At 62.6% G+C, this 21,745-nt stretch overlaps 1 protein-coding gene across 1 annotated transcript; it reads left to right on the top strand.

Moving 5' to 3' along the window:
• The first annotated feature begins 3,809 nt into the window (after positions 1-3,809).
• LOC104576701 (protein argonaute-1) lies at positions 3,810-20,770 on the top strand. Its single transcript, XM_088531053.1, has 19 exons — positions 3,810-3,863; positions 8,723-8,906; positions 9,386-9,506; positions 9,586-9,767; positions 9,922-10,058; positions 10,364-10,498; positions 10,638-10,725; positions 11,866-12,013; positions 12,254-12,373; positions 12,702-12,824; positions 12,980-13,113; positions 14,323-14,507; positions 14,657-14,816; positions 15,142-15,232; positions 16,546-16,740; positions 17,089-17,223; positions 17,965-18,066; positions 18,751-18,950; positions 19,586-20,770. The coding sequence occupies exons 1-19, from the start codon at positions 3,839-3,841 to the stop codon at positions 19,692-19,694; spliced, it is 2,574 nt and encodes an 857-aa protein (XP_088387179.1). The 5' UTR covers positions 3,810-3,838; the 3' UTR covers positions 19,695-20,770.
• The last annotated feature ends 975 nt before the right edge of the window (positions 20,771-21,745 follow it).

Below are 21,745 nucleotides of genomic sequence, written 5' to 3'. Positions count from 1 at the left end.
ACACTGAACTTAGTCTTCAAACAGGTTTATAACCTTTTTTCAAGTAGTATGTCTCATTAGGATTAAACTCCTTTTTTTTTTTCTGTTGAAAGTAGGACTGAAGCAAGCTTTGCTCCTGGCACATATTGTGGGCAGGTTGAGATTAAAAAAAAAATCTTTTTATTTCTTTTCTTTTTTTTTTAAAGAATACCTCACTTGTGTAATAAAATCAGGACGTGGGTGGGAGACTGACCGCTGCTTCAGCTAGATGGCTGCTTTTCTCAGTACTCATTCAGGGAGAATACAGAAAAAAAAAAAGCCCTTTTTTAGAATTAACTTTGACTGACCCAACGTATATGGAGAACTTTGGCACCTTCAAGAGAAGCTGAGCACCCTTTTTAGATTATAGGATCAAAGATCATTGTTTGGGTTTGTGCACTAGGCAAGAATGTAACTGGTTTAATCAAGGGTGCATAAGAAATACTTAGTTTTGTGACCAGTTAGTTGTCCAGTGCCAAGCACTCCTGGTTCAGACCGAGTGACGCGAGAGCCTCTCCTTCGCCTGCGGCTGCACGTTTAGGCTGGGACTAGCGGGATGGCAGAGCTCGGCTCCCCGGGAAGCGCGAGGAGGAGCTGCGGGGTGGCACCGCGGGGGGAAGAGCGTTTTGGGACAGGGCCGTGGCCGGCAGGAGCCCGAGAGCGGGTGTCAGCGGGACGGCTGTGCGCAGGGCTGCGGGCCGAGCGACCTCGGACTGAGCGACCCGTCATGCATGTGTCAATCAATGGGGAGATGTGCATTCTGTAGACGTAGCTCTTAGGGTGTTTGGGGTTTTGGTTTGGTTTGGTTTTGTTTTGCCTTTTCTTTTTTTTTTAATATAAATAAAGCCTGTTGGCCACTGTTTAGCTATGTGGTGTGAAAGATTTTTAAATGTAGCAAAGTTTAAAGAGTTGGGGAGGGTGTGGTTGACATTTCCACAACAACGACAAAAAAAGAGCAGAAACACCATTTTCAAAGCAGTTCTGCTTGCTTTGTGATGAGCTGAGTTCTGAACAAGCTCTGGAAGTCACTAGTTAGCCTGTCTGCAATGTTTGGACGGCCTGGCTTATTTATTCTTACTGTAAATACCACAATTCAGTGTAATGCCTAGAGCAGCATCCAAAGGGCGTAGAAGGTGGTGATATCCAGGCAGTGATGTACAGGCAAACACGCTTCACGCCGTACGTTATCTCGTTCCAGACACGAGTGTCAGAGCTTATTTACCTATATCAAAGCTTTGCTCTTCAATGGGTAAAGGCAGCTTCTGTTCAGATACAGTGTTCAACAAAATCCACCCCCCAAACTACCCTTGTGGATGTGCTGTAGGGTTTTTCTTGCTCAATAGCAAGGGAGTAACTCTGCTTTCATTTTAAGAAAGCAGGGTTTGGAGGGCATTGTATCAATACTGTTTCAACTACAAGGTTTTTTCCTTGTGAATTTGAGGAAAGATCTTGTAATATCATAGATTTTCTTATACCTTGCTATTGACATTTTCATATTTCTATGTCTAGAGGCTGAAACTTCAATGTAAAATGTTTGCATTTGTTCATTTTGACTTATGATGTAATTTTTGTTTCTATATTGTTAGACTTGTAATGTTTAAAATTGTATTTTATTAAATTTGGACTGGATGTATGTCTATAGCAATACGAGGTACTCTTTCTAAACTGTTATGGGTGGGTTAGCAGCCCCATGTTGCGATAAGATGCTGGTCGTGTACAATTTGCAATGTATTTTTTTTTTTAGCCTGCAGGGATATTTTGTGTTCATGTGTCCAAAAATAAATAAATAATAATAAAAGGCATTCTTGTGCCAAATGTTCTGTTTTTCCTTGTTGATGTCTAATAAATGCAATGTACAGAGTGAGCAACTAATACGGGTGCCTATAAACAAATGTCTTTCTTAAATTATTTAACTTTCAATTAAAACTTCTATGCAATGTGTAACTTGTGGAACTCATTGCCACAAGCTACTCATTTCTGATATACTAGGACTTAGAAAGCAATAGCAATCTACCTGGGTAGCATCTTTAGTGATACTCAAAGAAAGGAGTGAAAATGCCTCTTTTTCAGAGCTTGTACTAACCACAGAGAGAGATATTCAAAATGCCCTTAAAAAAACTTCCCGGAAGTTACATAACAAAGTCTGGAAAAAATAAGGTGGCAATAGATTGTATCTTCCTGGAGTAGTGATTCTGTATGAGAGAGTGAGAAATTATCAGGCTATTTGTTTATTCATTCTGTGAAGTCCAGGTGAGGGTTTATTCTCTCTTAGTGCAATCACTAAAAATAAAGAGTAAGGACAAAAACTGCTTTTGGACGAGGACAAAACATGCAAGCTATAAATGAGCTTGGGACACATGATTGCTTAAAATAACCTGCATCTCTAACAAGCCCATATTTCCGCATTTTAATTTTTTTTTTTTTCAGAAGAAATCCTGTAGGTTTGGGAATTGCAATTTTTCAGCTTCGGGCATGCCTAACTTGTTCAGAAGCAAGTGCTAACTTTGATGCCAGCGCCTTTCCAGAATGATTCAAAGGGAAAGAGCGCTTGGATCAAACCGAAGAACCCTGGGGCGGCCCGTGCTTTGGAGCGCCAAAGAACTTGAAAGTAAATATGTGCCTTAACCTGGAAGGAAAGGTGCGGGGCCCTGTCCAACAGCCCCAGAGAGGCTGATTAAGAGGCCGAGGGCAGAGGGAAGGGGTGGCCGTGGGCTCAGCAGGGTAAAGGGCTCAGGAGAGGCAGCTCGAGGGCTCCGAGACGGGAGCCGAAAGCAGCAACGTGGGAGGAAGGGATGGGAGAGCACGGCGAGGGGCTCGCTGCACGGTCTGTCAGGTCTCTGAAGAAACACATGGCTTAACTGAGACCCAGCAAGGTATCTGAACTAGTGTTTTGATGTACAGCTTATCTGGATCTATTCTGCTTCAGGACAGGAATTCTGCTCCCAAATTCTATGAATCTGTGTGCTGCGTGGGAGCCCCACGTTGCCCTCTGCACCACCACGGGATCCATGGATTCCACTGCAGGGTGAGAATAAGCCTCAAATACCCGGTTAAAAACGTCCCAGGCCTTCGCAGCTGCCGTTCGCGTGGCTTTGGGTGCTGCAGGAGCATGAGACAGGGCCCGCACGGCCGAACCGCAGCAGGCGGCCGGGCACCCGACCCACGAGGCCCACGGAACCTTCTAGGAAAGTGAACAACACCTGAGCACCCTGGCGGCTGCTTTCATCCCAGTCTGACAAGAAAGAGGGGGAAAAAAAAAGGAAAAAGCTGTAAAGGGCATCTTATTGTAAACCCGCAGGGAAGCTCGGGCAGCCTCGCCTCCCGGGGGCTCGCGGCGCCGCGGGGCAGCAGCTACCACAGCACCGCTCTGTGCAGTGCCCGGAGGCTCTCGGTGGCCCCGCGCTCCCCTGCGGCTGCTGCTGTCCCCCGGGAGCAGCGTGAAGCCCCTCGGCGCTCCCCGCCGCGCCAGGAGGGAGGCCGGGAACCGCGCGGGAAGTGCCGCACGGAGCCGTTAGCCCCAGCTCCTGCGGGGGCCGCAACCCGCGGGGAAGCGGCGGCCCCGCCGGGCCCGGCCGCGCGGCCCAACATGGCGGCGCCCCCCGCTCCGCCGCCAGGGGCCGCGCGCGGCGCCGCCTTTGTTGGCGCGGGGCGGCGCGGCGCATGCGCGCGGCGGCGCAGGCGTGGAGGCGGCTGCGGCGGGCGGCGGAGCAGAGCGGCCCGGCCCGGCCCGGCCCCGGCCCGCGCCCCCCGGCCCTGCCCGCGGCCCCCGGCCCTGCCCGCGGCCCCCGGCGCGGCGCGGAGCGGCGCCCGCGTGGATGGGATGGAAGCGGGAGCCTCGGGAGCAGGTGGAGCGGCGCGGCGGGGGGCGGCGGCGGCCGCGGGGCAGCGAGCGGCGGGGCCCGGGGCTGCAGGGGGGCTCTGCGGCGGGGCCGGCAGCGGGGGCGAGCGGCGAGCGCTGAGGGGCTGCGGCGGGGCCGGGGGGAGCTGTGCGGCGGGGGCTGCAGGGGGGCGGCCCCCCCGCAGCGGGGAGCGGGGCCGGGGCTGCAGCGGGGGGATCCCCCGGGACCGGGGGCGGCCGCCGCGCTGCGGAGCCGCCGCTTTCCCGGGAGCAGCATCCCCGGCCCTGCCGCTCCGCCGCCCCGGGGCGCGGGGAGGCTGCGGCCGGGGGCTCCCGCCGGGTCCCCGAGCCGGGGATCCCACCGGGGAGCCGGGCCAGGCGCGATCCCCCAGGCCGCTGCGGCAGCGCGGGGAGGAGGCCGGGGCCGCTGCCTTCGGGACCGTCTGCGGCACCAAACTTTGGTCCTTCCTCAGCACCGTTAATGCGGAGCGCGATGGAGGGGTCCCCGTGTCTGCGCCCAGCCGCGCGGGGATGTTGGGTGCCGCTTCGTTGGCCTTTGGCGAGCAGCGATGTAGAGATGAGCCCGGGAGCCGAAGCCGGGGCTTGATCCGCGTCCTGCTCCGTGGCCGAGATGCGGCCGCTTTGTGTCTCCACCTCCGCCTGGAAAAGGCAGGTGCTGCCAGGCCCCCCGTGCGGAGGTTTGGAGAGACTCGAATCACTGCGCGAGGTGCTTGAAAAACCGCCCCAGGTGGTGACGACGCCTTATCCGAACCGGCCGCGTGTCCGGCAGGGTCCCGGCCGCGCTGGGAGCGCCGCGGTGCTCTGCTCCGGACCGCTGCTCCTCCCCACCAGCCTCTTCCTCCCAGTGTCCTTCCCAAGCCTGGCGCTGGCGCGGAGACGCTGCCTCCGTCCCCAGGGGACGGGACCGCCTGGGCCACCCTGCCCACCCGGGAGACCAAAAATGCCGCTAAAAGGAGCGCGAGCAGCAGCCCCGCGGGTCTGCCCGGGGCGGAGGGTCCTGGCACCGCGGAGGCCGGGGGCATCTCGGCCCCAGCCGTCCCCACACCCAGGTGCGAACGGCTGCAGCGGCGCTGGGGGAGACGTGGGGACACTGGGGACACTGCGAGCGGCCGCTGAGGAGCATCGCGCGTGTGGGGTGGTTTTACAGGCTAAACTCGGCTTCTCCCCGGCTCTTTAGCTTTCTTTATCCGCTGCAAACTTCCTAATTGCCGCTGATCCTAACCGTTGTCTTCCTGTGCCGAAGCCGCGAGGAGCCCGCGGCTGCTCTTTCTTTCCGTGGAATCCCTTTATCTTCAGGAAACATGAAATCGCGTGTGTGTTTCTAGGAAGGGATTATTGCAAGAAACAAAGCCGGGAGACCGCGTCGCCTCGAGACGGAGCCGTGCGATTTGTCTCCAAGCGCCCTCTTGTCTATCTCCAAACCCAGGGAGAATGGAACGGAGACAAATGATTAAAATGGCAGATGTTAAACGATATTGGGAAGCCGGAGCAGACGGAGCAGCTCGGCTTTTCCTGCAGCGCTGTGGGGACACCGGGGAGCCCGACGGGGAGGCCAGCGCCTCCCCTTGTCCCCGTCCCGAGTCGCGGGGTGGCTTTGCCGCCCTCCTCACGCCTGCTCCTTCCTTGCTGGCCCTTGCAGGGTCCCAGCGCCGGCGGGTTGTGCCCTCTGCGGCGCCCGGCCGCGAGCTCCGTCACCGAAAGCTCTGGGGAGCAGACGGGGAGCCCCGCGCTGCCCGCCGGGGCGCTCGGCTCGCGTCTGCAGGAGCAAACGTCCCGGGCTGGGACGAGCAGCCCCGCGGCGCCGTGCCGCGTCGCTCCGCACGGAGCGGAGCCGCTTTCCAGGGTGAATCCCACGGGGAAGCTGCCCTGGGCACATCAGCTCCTTCCCCAGTACCCGCGTTGGTACCCAGCGACGTTCCTAACGCTGCGAGCTGCCGCTCTCGGCCCGAGCCCCTGCCTGCCACGTGCCCTATCCCAGCGTCGCCGCTGCCGGCGTCGGACCCGAAAGCGGCTCCGGTGGCACTAACCGAACTGCGCCTGGAGCGACCCGTGCGGCAGCGCGTTCGGGGCGATCAGAGAGGCTGCGCTTGGAGACCACGTCCCGTGTGGAGAGGGCAGAGCGGGCGGCCGGCTGCGATGCCACAAAAGGGCTTTGTGGGAGGACAGGACACTCTTAATGCTGGAACGGTAGAGAAAATTGTATATATATACATATATATATAATTTTTTAAATGAAAAATACCCGAGGCAGCCAGAAGACACTTTTCACCCATGTAGCGTTCTGTGAAATAGCGAAGGCTGGTTTGTAAGTGGCCATTTAGGATGAGCAGGCTATAAACTTTATTTTTGAGGCCATTCTGCTGCCTGGGGAAGCCCCCGGGACAATGAGGAACCAGGTGCCGGCGGCGGCCCCGCGCGCGGACGTGCGGGGAGTGCAGATGGGGCCGCGCACAAACCCCCGGGGAGAAGCCCCGCGAACCGCCGCGGCCGGGCGCTTATCGGCCGTTCGGCTCCAATCTGTGCCGGCCACAAAACCCAGCTGCCACCCGGCCGCCGCGAGCCGTTCTGGGGCTGAAAAGCTGAGTTTTGGTGCCGCCGCGGCCCCTGGCTTTGGCTCCGCTGCGGGCGCAGGCTGTGTGTGGCTGGACGCGGCGCGGACGCGGCGCTCGGGGGCGCGCTGCAGCCCGCTTTGTCTGCGCGCCGCGCCGGCCCCGCGCCGCCCGCGGCGGCCGGGACATGGTGATTTCATGGCTGCGCGGCGCGGGCAGCTGTTGGGCCGCGGGTCGCGTTCGCCAGCTGTTGCCATAAATAACGGGGAACAAAGCGGATTCCCGGCGCGGCTCCCCGGTCGCTCCCGCGCCGCGCGCTCCGTCCCCGGGGCCCGGCTCTGCGCGCCCGGCTCCGCGCGGGCTGCCGCGGCGCGGGACGGATCGCGGCTCCGGCGCCGCATTGTGCCGGCCGGCCCGCCGGGGCGCCCTCATTTCCATGACAAAGTGGGAGTCTGTGCGGCTTTGCCATGGAGAGCCGAGGCATGCGGAGAAGCCCCTGTCTCCAGGCAGCCGGGTCGCTCCTTACCCAGGCTGCTCCCGGCGAAGGGCCGCGCGTGTGCGGAGCCCCCGCTCCCTGCCGAACCCAGGCCCTTCCCGGCACCTCCCTCCCTTGGAAAATGAAGCCGTCTGGGGGCTTTGGAGGGGGCTCTGCGGCCAGGCGGGGATGTGGTGCAGGAAGGGGTGGCCCCGGTGTGCCCGGCCCTGTGTGGACACTCGGATTTGGTGCTTTCCTCCCACCCGTGCGCCCGGAGGCCGTGGGGAAGGAGCAGGAAGCCGTGCGGGGCGCCGCGCTCCCCGCGCTGCCGCAGGGCCGTCCCCGGCGCCTCCACACGCTGCCCTGGCCGTCGGGACGCCCGTCAATCCCGGTGCTCGCGCCGCGTCCCGGCTCCCTTTGCGCTCTGGAGCCGCGAGCGGCGCAGGGCCAGAGCCGAGCGCGTCGTGGCCGCGTCCGTCCCGCACGGGGCTGCGGCGCTGCCGTGCAGGCCCAGCAGGACCCCGGAGCGTCTTGTCTGGCTCCAAGCAGCCCCGCGAGGAGCCGGGGCGCGTTCTCGCCCAAAGCGCCGCGCGGGGCCGCGGAGGCTCCCGCAGCGCCGGCGGATGCCGATGGGATTGCTCAGCGCGCTTGGGAAGCGCCGCAGCTCGAGGCAGCGCGGGCGCCTGCCAAGGAGCGCGAGTCACGCGCAGGCACGAGCTGCGGCGCGCGGCCCTGCGCCGCGGGGAGCGCCCAGGACGCGGGCACGGAGCGCTGGGTCGCCAGCTCCCAGTGACGTTCCCTGGGACGTGTGAGCGTCCCCCGTACGAAGGAGCTTCCCCTGGCTGCCCTTGGGAACGTCGGCGCTTTGCCAGGGCGGGAGGCCGCCGCGGCGCTCCGTGCGGGTCGCGCTCGCAGGGTGTTCTCCGCTTCTAAGCGCTCTCCGTGCAGGACCGGAGCGTGGATTTAACTGCAGCCGAACGCGGTGAGGGGCGCTCCGGGCAGTGTGTGTTGAGGGCCCTGCGCTGCAGGCAGGGCTGCTTGGGGACGTCTCCAGCAGCTGGCCGTCCAGATGGAGCGCTCCGAATACCCCATACTCTGCATTCCCTGTGCCCGGCCAGAGATCCTGCTCGGTTCTGAGACGTTCATAACCTGGGAGAAGGGTTTCCAGAACCTTTGAGGCAATGGGTGCTGCCAGTTTAGAAGTGCCGTTCCGCCAGGTCGTCTGGCATCGCTTTATCTTTCCTTTTGTAGCTGCCTCCCAGTATCCCCGAGAGTAGACTTTCATTGCGCTGTTCCTAATTTTCTCCCTATTTTTAGCAGCGGTGCCCATGGAATTAGCCTTTGCCACTGGCACAATGCTTTTTCCTGGAGAGCATCCGAGAGCTGCGCGCTGGGGAGCGGGGTGGAGATGAAAGGAAAGTTAACGCTCTGCGATGGGGCTCCCGGTCGATTCAAAGCAGGAGGGTCGGTAACGGTGGCGGGACGGCGCTCTGTCCCCTCCGAGCCTGGCGCTGGGTGGCTGCGCGGTGCAGGTGCCGCGGTGCGAGCGCGGCCCGGCCGGGGGCTCCTCGCCGCTGCTCCCGGCGCCCGCGTTCCCGGTGCCCGCGCGCGGCGCAGTGTGCGGACCAGCGGCTCCGTGGCGTTGCCGGGCCGAACGCGGCCTCCTGTCCCCTGCTCCCGGGCCGGGTGCTGCAGGTGCCTCTGTGCCCCCTGCACGGCCGCCCTGGGCCCGTCGCGTCCGCGGGAGCCGTGTGGGGATGGAGGGCACGGGGGGAGCTCCGCGTCCCCCGGAGCCGCTCCTGACCCTCCTGTGCTCTCCAGCTGCAGGCGCCTACCTGCCTCCCCTGCAGCAGGTTTTCCAGGCGCCGCGCCGGCCCGGGATAGGCACCGTCGGGAAGCCCATCAAGCTCTTGGCCAACTACTTTGAGGTGGACATTCCCAAGATCGATGTCTACCACTATGAAGTGGATATCAAGCCTGACAAATGCCCGCGCAGAGTCAACAGGTAAGGCAGGTGTTCGAGGTTCGGCGCGCTCTGCCCACCTCCAGTGTCCCGCTGGAGACGCAGTGAGCGCTGGAACCGTTGGGACGAGGCGCCCGTTCCTGTCCCCGACGCCCTGGGCGATCCCAGCCTTAGCGCTGGCCCCGGCTTCTTCGAAGCACTCGGGCTATCTTGGCACTGCTCTCACGTTTCAAAATAGCAAGTCCTGGCCCTCGGGCCAGCGTGAGCCTTCCTAGTCCTGCTTTCCTTTTGGACGCCCCCTCGCCCACCAGCCCCTCTGCCCTCCACGTCCAGGGGGTTGTGTAGGGCTGGAGCAGGGCCTTGGAGCAGGGATGGCTCCTTGGGGATCCCTGGCCCGGGAGGGGACCGGGAGCGCAGCAGCAGCCTGGGCTTGAGGGCCTGAGGAGCGGGCAGGTTGCACGAATAAAACAAGTGGCCAAACAACCTGCTTTTCTCTCCGCGGTGCCCCCGTGCCCGCATAGGGAAGTGGTGGAGTACATGGTGCAGCACTTCAAGCCTCAGATCTTCGGCGACCGCAAGCCGGTCTACGATGGGAAGAAGAACATTTACACGGTCACAGCCCTGCCCATCGGCAACGAGCGGGTGAGCACGTGGAAAGTGACCTGCGGCACCCGCTGCTCCCGAGCGGCCCTCACCGTTGTCCCTTCCCTCCCTCGCCCAGGTCGACTTCGAGGTGACAATCCCGGGGGAAGGCAAGGACAGGATATTCAAGGTCTCTATCAAGTGGATGGCGATCGTGAGCTGGCGGATGCTGCACGAGGCCCTGGTGAGCGGGCAGATCCCTGTCCCGCTGGAGTCTGTGCAGGCGCTGGATGTGGCCATGAGGCACCTGGCGTCCATGAGGTACCGGGACGCGGCGGGACGCGCGGGGGCGGCAGGGCCCGTGGCCGGCGCGCAGGGGAACCTGCGGCAACACGCTGGTCGTGCGGGGCCTCGGACGCCGCGCGGAGCCGGTGCCGTCGCCGCGGCCGGGCCCCACGGCGCTCGCTCCGTGCAGGTACACCCCCGTGGGCCGCTCCTTCTTCTCGCCCCCCGAAGGCTACTACCACCCGCTGGGCGGCGGCAGGGAGGTCTGGTTCGGCTTCCACCAGTCGGTGCGGCCCGCCATGTGGAAGATGATGCTCAACATTGACGGTGATTTGCCCTCAGCGCTCGCGGGGCGGCCGTGCGGGACGCGGCGGGGGCTCTGCGGGGTCTGGATGTGGGTCAGTTCCAATGACAGCGGTGGGCAGCTTGGCCCTAAGGGGGGGCTTTCAAATGCTGTAGATCCTGCTACTAAATTAAGGGGTGGTTTTTCACTGGCTTGAGCAGAGCCAGGGCTGTGCGGAAGGTGCCGGGGCGCCAGGGCGGTCCGCGGCTCTGCGTGCGCGCGGCGGCTCCGGGGCGGCTCTCCTGCCCGCCCGAGGAGCGCAGGGCCCATCGTGCTGTCCGCCCCGCAGTGTCGGCCACGGCCTTCTACAAAGCGCAGCCCGTCATCGAGTTCATGTGCGAGGTGCTGGATATCCGGAACATCGACGAGCAGCCCAAGCCCCTGACGGACTCGCAGAGAGTGCGTTTCACCAAGGAGATCAAAGGTAGCAGCGGGAACGCGCCGGCTCCCAGGGGCCTGATTAGCTCAGGAAGGGGCTGCAGGGAGAAGGGGGCAAAAAGAGATCGCTCGGGGCAGCCCCTGCGCTCAGACGTGACTTGCGGCCTCCCTGTCTCTTGCCCTAGGTTTGAAAGTAGAGGTTACCCACTGCGGGCAGATGAAGAGGAAATACCGCGTGTGCAACGTTACCAGGCGCCCGGCCAGTCACCAGACGTAAGGCGGGTGGGAAGATGCCCTTGGAAAAAGCGGAGCCGTTCTGCTCCTTAGCAGCTGCTGCTGGCGAGCGCCGGGAGGGAAGCGCCGGCCCGCGGGAGACGCTTAGCGCGCGGCGGCCGAGCGCGCCCGGTCTGGAGTTGTCCCAGTTTTTACCTCTGCGTTTGGTTTTCTTCTCGCTTAAAATAGATGCTGCCAACGCAGAAGCTTTGTCAAGAGATAAAGTAATCCCCTTGCCTTAAGTTGTTTGCATGTGCCTGCGCGCAGCTCGGGGCAGCCCGTGAGCCCGGCTGCGCTCCCCGGCGCAAAGGGCCAGCGCTTGGAAGAGCTCCCAGAGCTCTGGCTCCGTGGGTGTAGGGCCCCTCAGCACCTCGGAGCAGGAGCCGCAGGGATACGGACACACAGGGGTGCTGCACATCCTGGCTCCAAGCTCCTCCGTGGGAGCCACTCCAGGGCATTTCCCACTCGCTTCCCCCATTGGGAATACGGAGCTGCCCGGCTCTGTGTCCCTGCCCCGTGCTCAGGTGTACGTCCCATCCCTGTCACGGCTTGTGCCTGGCCTCACTCCCGCCTCACTTTAGCCTCTGTTATTCCAGCCCCGCAGCGCTTGGGAGGCGCGGGAGGAATGTGCCGCCTCGCCAGGGCGTTCGGCAGCGCCTCGCCCTGCTAATTTTGGCTCCACGCAGAATATCGGGGCAATTCTTGGTTTTCACAGGGCTCTTTATGGAGCCGTGAACAGCTGGTGCCGCCTGAGCTTGGGCATCCCACGTTCCCGCTGCGGCCTGCGTGGCCCCGCTCGGCCCTGGGAAGTTGGTTTTTCCGGTGGTTTTGGGGTGTGGGAGGCACCGCCTGCCCCTGGGCTCTCCCAGCCCTGGTCTTACAGCTGTTCCCTGGCCGCTGCCCTGGCTCAGCTGTGCCCGTGTACCTGGCGGTGGCATGTGTGGCATGTCCTGTGATAAACATTTGCCCCGATTAGCTGGATTATGAGGGAGAGCTTTATTTAGGCACCTCAGTCCCACACAGGGCTCGGTGCTTCTCTCTGAATTTCTGAAACTCCCGCTGTTCCGCTGCTGCTCCCTGCTCGGCGCTGCCGGTCGCGTTGGCTGCGCGGCCCCGCTGCAGCCTCTGTCCTCCCCGCAGGTTCCCGCTGCAGCTGGAGAGCGGCCAGACCGTGGAGTGCACGGTGGCTCAGTACTTCAAGCAGAAATACAACCTGCAGCTCAAGTACCCGCACCTGCCCTGCCTGCAGGTGGGCCAGGAGCAGAAGCACACGTACCTGCCCTTGGAGGTGAGTGCCCAGCTCCTCCTGGCCCTTGCGGGCAGCTCCCGACACATCCCGCAGCAGCGAGGCACGTGCCCTTTGCTGGCTCCTTCTGGAGGAACCGCTGGCACGAGGCAGACGCGAATGTGCAACCTGGGGTGTGCGGCGCTGAGCCCGTCTGGCGCGAGCTGCACCGGTGCTGCGCTGGCCTCGGGGCCGCGGCGCCGCGTCCTGACGCGCTGCTCCTTGCCGTGCCCCCCTGCGCAGGTGTGCAACATCGTGGCGGGCCAGCGGTGCATCAAGAAGCTCACGGACAATCAGACGTCAACCATGATAAAGGCAACGGCCAGGTCTGCGCCGGACAGGCAGGAGGAGATCAGCCGCCTGGTACGTGGCCGGGTCCCCGTGGCAGGAGGGGTGGCCTGGGCTCTGCCAGGGGCAGCTGAACAGTCTGGTTGCTCTCCAGCTCGTCCCGGGCTTCGGAGGCTGGGAACGATTGATATTCCTTCTGGGATTCTTGCTAACCATCTTGAGCTGGTCTGAGCCTTTCCAGTGACACGTTAAGTCTCGGGGCAGGCTCTGCGCTTGGTCAGTTCAATGATAGCTCTCCTGCAGGTCACCTGGAAGGGCACAGTGTGTCCCTGGACAGCTGGGCGCTGCGTGGGGGCAGCGGCTGCTCTCACTCCATCCCAATGGCTCTTCTTTCCCTCTCCAGATGAAGAATGCCAGCTACAACCTGGATCCGTACATCCAGGAGTTCGGCATCAAGGTGAAGGACGACATGACGGAGGTGACGGGGAGGGTCCTGCCAGCTCCCATCCTGCAGTATGGAGGCAGGGTAAGCAGGACTGCGCCACTGGCGTCTTTGCAAAGATGTTTTTCAGGCTGGAAAATGCCAGGTTTGCCCAGAACTTGCACCACTTGAGCGGTGGGACGGGAGCGGGGTGCCGCGCGGCGCCGCGGCCGCGCTCTGAGCGTCCCCTTGCCTTGCAGAACCGGGCCATTGCCACCCCCAACCAGGGCGTGTGGGACATGCGAGGGAAGCAGTTCTACAACGGCATCGAGATCAAGGTGTGGGCCATCGCCTGCTTCGCCCCGCAGAAGCAGTGTCGCGAGGAGGTGCTGAAGTAAGGAGCAGGGGTGGGCGCCGTGCTGTGACCTGTGCCTGGCCCGGCCTGCGCTGGCATCGCGCCCCGCGCGCGGGCACCCCGCTCCCGCATCCGCCCTTGGCATCGCGGGGCCTCCGACCGCTCCGGCGAGCCGGGCGCCGCGTCGCAGCCCTCCAGCCTGAGCTTCCTCGAGCAGGAGTTGGATGGGGTTGTGGGGGATCCCCTCTGCCTGGAAGCTCAGATCTATCTTGGAATGGCTTTCCGTGGGCTCCAGGAGTGCTGGGTGCCCTCTCCTGCCTGTCCTCCCACAGGGTTGATCGGTATTTGCCATCTCTGGGATCAGATGTCTCTGGTGTCTTCTAGTGGCTCCAGCTGCCAAAATGAGAATGTGGCTGCTGTGTTTAAGGGTGTTCAGCCCCTTCTGGGTTAGTGTAGCTCGTTTAGGAAGCATGGGAACTCTCCACAGGTTTTTATTGCAGTGCCATCTTAGGCTTTCTGTAAAGCTTTGGTAGCTTAGAGGTCCTCTGCCTTGATAGGCAAGTGGCACTGAGTGGGGATCACTTATTTGATTTAGGAAACGGTCCCCTGGGGTTTGGCTTCTACTGCTGCCCCAGGTCCTGACATTCCCCCGCGCGGAGAGGGAGTCGGGGCGGATGCGTCTGTGCCTCCCGGGGCTGCGTTCCCTGCTGCCATCCCATGGGATGGGATGGTCAGAGCGGCTCCCGTCACCGACTGCAGTGACTGGGTGCCGTGGGGAGCAGCGCTGGGCAGACGAGGAGCCCTGGGCTCCTTGTGGCTGTTCCCGTGTTCCTTTGGCGAGCTGGGAATCTGCAGTAGTGTCACCTCGGGCGCCTTGCTCAGGCTCGGTAATTGAAGGTTTGCGTCAGCTTTGCAAATCCCCGGGAAAGGAGCCGTCCTGGAGCGCAGCCCTGCGCCCCTGCGCTCGCTTCCAGAGCAAGAACAGCGGGAAGCTCCTCGGTCTCCTGAGAAAACATCCCGCTCTGGGCAGGAGGCCTCGAGGGGCCCGGCCAGGCCGGAGCCGTTCAGCTCCAGCACGTGTCGATCTCTCGGGGCCGCCGTCTCCGTGTCACGCAGCGGGAGACGGGGCTCTCTCCTTGCGGCCTCTCCTGGGGATTGCGGCGCTGCCGCCTGCTCCCGCCCATCCGCTCTGCACCGCGGGGCCGGCTGCGGTGCGGGAGCACCGACCCTCCCTGCTCCCGGGCACAGGAACTTCACCGACCAGCTGCGCAAGATCTCCAAGGACGCGGGGATGCCGATCCAGGGCCAGCCCTGCTTCTGCAAGTACGCGCAGGGAGCCGACAGCGTGGAGCCCATGTTCCGGCACCTCAAGAACACCTACTCGGGGCTGCAGCTCATCATCGTCATCCTGCCGGGCAAGACGCCCGTCTACGGTGCGTCTGGGCGCGGGCGGGTTTGCTCTGGCAGCAGGGCTGGTTTTCCCCCTCCCACGTTGCTTCCTCTGCCCGTTCTGGGGGGCAAACGCCGCAAGCCGCACGTGGCCGTTGCCCTTCTCACGGTGCCGTTGCCGCTCTGCCCGCAGCCGAGGTGAAGCGCGTTGGAGACACCCTCTTGGGAATGGCCACACAGTGCGTCCAGGTCAAAAACGTGGTGAAGACTTCCCCGCAGACCCTCTCCAACCTCTGCCTCAAGATCAACGTCAAGCTCGGCGGGATCAACAACATCCTCGTGCCTCACCAGCGGTTTGTCCGGCTGCCGCGGCTCGCGGGCTGCCTGCGCGCGTCCCCCGTGGCCTCCTTCCCTCGGCTGGGCTTGTGGGGGGCACTCGCGGTGCGGCCAGCCCGGGGGGAGAAAAGGGCACGTGCGCTGCTGCGCGATGCAGCCGAAACGTGGGGTCCCAGCGCGCCCGGAGCCTGGGGGACATCCCTGGGTGATCCGCTGCCCTGGGAGCCTGGGGCATGTCCCGGGGTGATCCGCTGCTCCCCACAGGCTGCACATCGCCCCCAGGCTCCAAACACCCCTGAGTGGCCCCAAAAGGCTGACGGCTGCTCTCCCCTCTGCCCCCAGCTCTGCCGTCTTTCAGCAGCCCGTGATCTTCCTCGGGGCCGATGTCACCCACCCGCCGGCTGGGGACGGGAAGAAGCCCTCCATAACGGCCGTAAGTTGCCTTGCCAGCGCTTGCTTCAGCCCTCCTGTTCTCGCCCTCCAGCTCTCGCGTTGAGCACGGTTGTGTTTCTGCAGACCGCAGCGTTCGGCTCGTGCCCCGCTGCACACGGGGACACTCGGAGCCCACATTCCGATACACAAGTGCCTGCAGGGTGACACAAACCCAGCACCTCTCCCATCTCATCCCCGAACCCTGGCTTGTGTTCAGTGACAGCAAAGTGATCTCAAAGGGGCTAAGAGCAGCCCGGGGGGTTACAGGCCAAGTTCTCTCTGCAAATCGGCCAAGCTTGAACCTGGCCCTGCGAAGGGGCTGTGTCACCTCTGTGTGCCGGTGACGCTGCTCAGGGTGGCCCTGCGGCTTTGGGGGCCTGATCCCACTCCTGGGAATGCAGAAGCCCTGAAGGTGCCGCACGTCAGTGAAGGGGACGGTGGGCAGGGCTGGAGCAGAGCGTCCGGCCGCTCCGCCGGCACCGACGCGCGTCAGGGCCGCGCTCCGGCCTCCCGAGCATCCCGCCGGCAGATGGGGCTCGCGGGAGCCGGCGCGGACGGGGCTGCGGGCGGCACGGCTCCGCTCCCCGCGGCGGAGCAGCCCCGGGGCCGCACAGCCGTGGGGTTCTCGCTGCGCCTCTTCATTAGGCACGCAGCATTTTCCCTATGAGCTCTTGGCTTTCCCGGCGCCATAGCTCAGGTTTTCCTTGGCATGCAAATGCGGCTTTGGAGGAGTGTTTTTTTCTTAATTAAGAGGTTGGGAAATGCTGCTGGCTGCTTGCTCGGAGGTGTGGGTGGGACGGAGCAGTCTGTTTCCTGGCGGCGACGCTTCCCCTCTGCCTCCGCCGGGCCCCGCGTCACTGCCGAGCCCGGCCGACGTCCCCACCGGGAACTCCCAGCCCCAGGGCTCGCTCGGCCCCGGCGCCTCCTCGGGCGCCGTCTGAGCCGCTTTCGTCCTGGCAGGGTTTCGTACCGGGGTATCCATGGCCATGCTGGAAGGGCAGGAAGGTCCGGGATAACGTAGTCCCCTATGGAAGCTCCCAGGAGGGGAGCAGAGGGAGAGGAGCGTGGGCAGGTGGGAAGGGCAGCCCTGTTTGCCCCGCTCTGGGGCAGCGCAGCCGGCACGGAGCAGCGGAGCGGCCCGTTTGGGTCGGCCCGGTGCCGCCAGCCCGTCCCGCTGCAGCCTCCAGCGAGCACAACGCAGCACGGGACGCCGGGACGCGCCGCCGCGCGCGGCCTCCTCGGCCCGTGCTCTGCCCTCGCGCTGTGCGGGGGTTCACGGGACCGTCCCGCGTGGTGACGCGCCTGTCGCCGCAGGTCGTGGGCAGCATGGACGCCCACCCCAGCCGCTACTGCGCCACGGTGCGCGTGCAGCGGCCGCGCCAGGAGATCATCGAGGACCTGTCCTACATGGTGAGGGAGCTGCTCATCCAGTTCTACAAGTCCACCCGCTTCAAACCCACCAGGATCATCTTCTACCGCGACGGCGTTCCCGAGGGGCAGCTCCCGCAGGTGAGACGCCCCCGGCGCCGTGCTCGGCTGGCAGAGCTGGCGGGAGGCCGAGCGGAGCTGCCCGCGGCCGGGGCGCTTCGTTTTGCTCCTCTGCTTTGTGCTGCTCGAGGTGCCTGGCATTGCCAGAAGGTTTTTGCGCGCTGGAGGCGCTGGACTCATTCTGGTGGAGGGAGGAGGCCTAAAGGTTTGCGAGCCGGAGGCCCCCGGGGAGCTCCGCACAGCAGTGCTTTGCTCTGCTCTTCCTCCATGGGTGTGTGGGGGGATCCTGTGCTGCTGGGGCAGCCTTTCCAGCAGCTGGGCTGGGGGAGCTGCCCCCTGCACCGGCTCACCAAGAGCTTCTGTCCCCAGATCCTTCACTACGAGCTCCTGGCAATCCGAGACGCCTGCATCAAACTGGAAAAGGATTACCAGCCCGGCATCACGTACATCGTTGTCCAGAAGAGGCATCACACCCGCCTCTTCTGCGCCGACAAGAACGAGCGGGTGAGCGCACCGGCAGCGCCGGGGCCGGAGCGGCGCCGCGGGGAGCACCCGGAGCTCGCTGCCATCCGTCCCGTCCCTGCAGACATCCAGGCAGCTGGCGGGCGCTGTTAGGAGTTAGCGGGTGCAGGTGATGGTGGTGCCTCGAAATCGCCTCTCCCAGCTTGGGACCCTCTGTGGTTCCGCTGGGAGCTGCTGGTGCTGGGTGCTCACGCGCTCCGGAGCTGTTGGCGCGTGCAGACGTGCCAGAAACGGGGCTTGCAAGGGGCGCTTCTGCCTCGCCGGGTGGATGGTGCCGAGGATGCGAATGGAGCAGTTGTGGGCTTGGGAGGAGAGAGCTGCCTGTGCAGCAGAGGCACCAAGGAGCTCACCGATTGCTCTCACTTTTGCTAGATTTGCTCCAAATTGAGAAATTGAGTTTTGATCTAAACTTAGCAGACTCAGCTCTACTGGTGTGGGTAGCGAGAGCAGTTTTTGATCTTGGTGCAAGAGCGCTGGTGTCTCATGGCGAGACTCCCCCGTGAGCTCTCCGTGGAGGTCGCTGCAGCTTTGCCCGCTCCCCTCTCGTTTCTGCTCTGCTCTCTGCGTGTCCTGCCTGTGTCGGTGCTGCAGGAGGTGCCTGATGGGCAGAGCGTGGCCAGGACGAGGTGCTGCTGCCCCGCGCAGGCACACGAGCCCTGCGCCGCGCTCCCGACCTGCGCATAACCACACGCCGCCGTGCTTGACGCTCTCAATTCCCTGCAGATCGGGAAGAGTGGGAACATCCCGGCGGGAACAACAGTGGATACAAATATCACCCACCCCTTTGAGTTCGACTTCTACCTGTGCAGCCACGCGGGCATTCAGGTATGGCCGGGCCTCCGCGCCGCTGTCGTGGTGTGAACCAGGTCCTCGTACGTGAGGCCAGGCCCTTCCTGGGGGACGGAGCAGGCTGATCCCGGGCACTCGGGCGGCTGTGTCCGGGTGGGCGCCGCGCGGGCTGCGGAGCGGGTGCCGGCGCGGCCGCTGCGCTGTGCAGCACGCGCTCGCTCTCCCTCCCGGAGCAAGGCCCTCTTCCTGGAGATTCCTCCTTGGGAGAGGCCCGGAGCCCCGGAGCTGGCGGCGCTCCCGCTCGGGGCTCCAGCTGGGCCCGGCCGGCGGGAGAGGGCGCTTGGCTCCGCAGCCGCCTTTCCCGGCAGCCGGGATGAGTCAGAGCGGCGCTCCAAAACAAGCGGCGCTCGCCCGCTTGGCGGCTGCTCCCACCAGGGAGGCTCTTGGCTCCGCTCTCAGCTCCCTGCGCGGAGCCAGCCGGGCCGGGAGCTGCAGGGGGTCGGTGCAGCGCCCCGAGGGCCGCCCGGGCACGGGCAGCTGCTCCGGGCAGGCTCTGCACGTCGCTGCGAGGCGCCTCCTCGCCGCGGTGCCCGCGCCGCGCTCGGCGTGGGGCAGGGGTGGCAGCACCGGGTACCGGAGCTCGGGGACGGGGCGGCGCGTCCCGCGGGCGCCTCGTGTCCGGGGCACGGGCAGCGCCGCCCACGCTGCCCCTCTCCGCAGGGCACCAGCCGGCCGTCCCACTACTACGTGCTCTGGGACGACAACCGCTTCACGGCGGACGAGCTGCAGATCCTCACCTACCAGCTGTGCCACACGTACGTGCGCTGCACCCGCTCCGTCTCCATCCCCGCACCGGCCTACTACGCGCGGCTGGTGGCGTTCCGGGCGCGCTACCACCTCGTGGACAAGGAGCACGACAGGTGAGGGGAGCAGCCCTATGGAGCATCCCTATGGAGTGGCCCTATGGAGCAGCCCTAGGGAGCGGCTCTGGCGAGGGAACAGTCCTATGGAGCAGCTCTATGGAGCAGCTGTGCCAAGGGAGCAGCCCTATGGAGTGGCTCTGCTGAGGGAACAGCCCTAGGGAGCGGCTCTGGTGAGGGGAATAGCCCTATGGAGCAGCCCTATGGAGCGGCTCTGCCGAGGGAGCAGCCCTATGGAGCGGCCCTATGGAGCGGCCCTATAGAGCAGCCCTAGGGAGCAGCTCTGCCGAGGGAGCAGCCCTATGGAGCAGCCCTATGGAGTGGCTCTGCCGGGGGAGCAGCCCTATGGAGCGGCCCTATGGAGCGGCCCTATAGAGCAGCCCTAGGGAGCAGCTCTGCCGAGGGAGCAGCCCTATGGAGCGGCTCTGCCGGGGGGCTCGTGCGGGCCGGGGTCTCTTAGGGCTCAGCCTGGCAGCAGGGGATCCGGGGGGCTGTTCCCATCGGGAGCTGCCGTGCCGGGGCCGTGGGGCTCACCCTGCCCCACATGCCCGGCAGGGAGGGCGGGACGTGTCCCCGTGCCCCGTTCCTGCCGGGCAAACCTGGGTAATGACGCGGTGATTTTCTTGCGCTTCCAGCGGCGAGGGCAGCCATATATCCGGACAGAGCAACGGCAGAGACCCCCAGGCCCTGGCCAAGGCCGTGCAGGTTCATCAGGACACTTTACGTACCATGTACTTTGCTTGAAAGCCTAACTTTTGTTACCTCACTCGAGAAAGCTTTCAGATTTGTAGGAGCCATACAAAAAGGAAGCATTGGGACACCTTGGTTTTTTTCCAATGAGAAATCACTGCAGGGCAGGCAGCGTCGACTGGGGCAGGAGACCAGCACCACGGGACAGAAAGATCCAACACTTTGTAGGATTGGAAGAGACTGATGATTATTTTTTTAATTTTTCTGGCTTTGCAAAATTTTGACCTGACCAAACACACGAAGGCATTCAAGGAAGGGATAAAGCTCCCAGGAGGCAGAAGCAGGTTTTCATTTCTAAGATGCAATACTCTAGACTGCTGACTGTGAACTGGCGGATTTGGTCCTCCGTTGCCCACCAGGCGCTGGTAGGTATTTTTGTGGGGTTGGGGGGAGGGGATTTTTAGAGCCTTAAAACAGAAGACTAGATTTATAAAACTAATATTTTAGAATATGAGATGCTTTAACGGGTTAAGGGGAAAAACAGCTAGTTTATAGGAGAATTCTAACACTAACAGTTCCCCCCCAAATAATTCCCCCCATTTAATGTAAGGCACCCTAGCACTTAGCTCAGAACTGAAACTGTCTTCCTCGTGTTAAAAGCTAGTTAGCTGCTGCCATTCGAAGCAACAGTCACAGACTTTTCCATGGGTGAGTGCCTTACTATGATGCTGCAAAATTTCCATGTTTTTAATCTTGTAAGGAAAACAGTAATCTCGTCTTGATGGTGGTCCATATTTCCATCGGAAGGAGTTAATTTTTATGGTCCTAAGTTGCAGTTTGTGTTAGATCACAACCTCATGGTGGTTAAACTCCATTGAAAGACATGCACTTTCATGTAGGACAAGTTTAATGGCTGCTGACCCATTTTTGTTTCCAATGTACTACTTTGTTATTTAAAACTGTTTCTGACAAATGGGGGCACCTTCACCCCCATGAGGACAGAAATTGCTATCGATTATTTTCCTTTTTTTTTTTTTTTCTGACTTTCTATGATGGAAACCGGGATTTTTTTACTAAACATTATTTTTATATGACACTGAGTCTGTTGCCAAAATACACCAGTCCTGAACGTCTCCGAGTTTACATGGCGGCGCGCGGCGGCTCCGGGCTCTGCTGCGCTCCCGCGGCGCCGCGGCCGCAGGTTCCGCGCTGGCTTCGCTGCTCTGGGGCTCCGCGCTATCACTGATCCCACGCGCAGGGTGTTCGTTCTGGAAGCGCACCAGGTTGCTCCTTAGTTACAAAGTGCTCTGTAACTGTTGTGGGGGCAGCTCCTCCTGGTTCGTGTTCATGAAAGCCCCTTGTGTTTGTCCTCTTTTCTTTTTCCCCCCAGCAGTGAGACAGTGGCTGCTTTTCAGGCTCTTTTTGCTGTGCAGTGACCGTTCTGCAGAGCAGGGCAGTGCTGGCAGCTCCCTGTGGCGCGTGAGCTCTGCTCTGCTGTGAGAACGTGCAGGGCTTCCCCGCAGGAAGGGCCGTGCGTGCCCCGCTGCGGAGCTCCGCGGGAGCCGGCGCCTCTCGAGCTCCCCGCGCGCTGCCCTGCGCCGGGGCGCGCTCACGGCAGCACAGCACCCCTCCATCTCCCACTTACGGATGTTCAAACTTGCCTTGCTTGTTGTTCACAAGAACATTCATCACGCTGACCCATCGCTCTGTCCCAATACCAGGAATTCCCTCGTACTCGGTTTCTTTTCGGGCGACGTGTTTGTGCGTACACGCAGACATCACTATGCTATGCAAAGCGCGCGCCGGGCCCGCCGCGGTGCGCGCGGCTCTCGCGTCGAGCACGGTTGTGTTTCTGCAGACCGCAGCGTTCGGCTCGTGCCCCGCTGCGCGCGGGGACGCTCGGAGCCCGCATTCCGATACACAAGTGCCTGCACGGTGACACAAACCCAGCACCTCTCCCATCTCATCCCCGAGCCCTGGCTTGTGTTCAGTGACAGCAAAGTGATCTCAGAGGGGCCAAGAGCAGCCCCGGGGGTTACGGGCCAAGTTCTCTCTGCAAATCAGTTTGTTCACCAGCATTCTGACTGAAAGCACCTTGCTGCCGT

This window comes from Tinamus guttatus, unplaced genomic scaffold (assembly GCF_059628265.1).
Source record: "Tinamus guttatus ecotype Peru unplaced genomic scaffold, ASM5962826v1 Tinamus_guttatus_pri_ptg000397l, whole genome shotgun sequence".
NCBI lineage: Eukaryota > Metazoa > Chordata > Aves > Tinamiformes > Tinamidae > Tinamus > Tinamus guttatus.
Note: the sequence above shows the minus strand (reverse complement) of the source record. Positions and strands in the feature narration are given on the sequence as shown.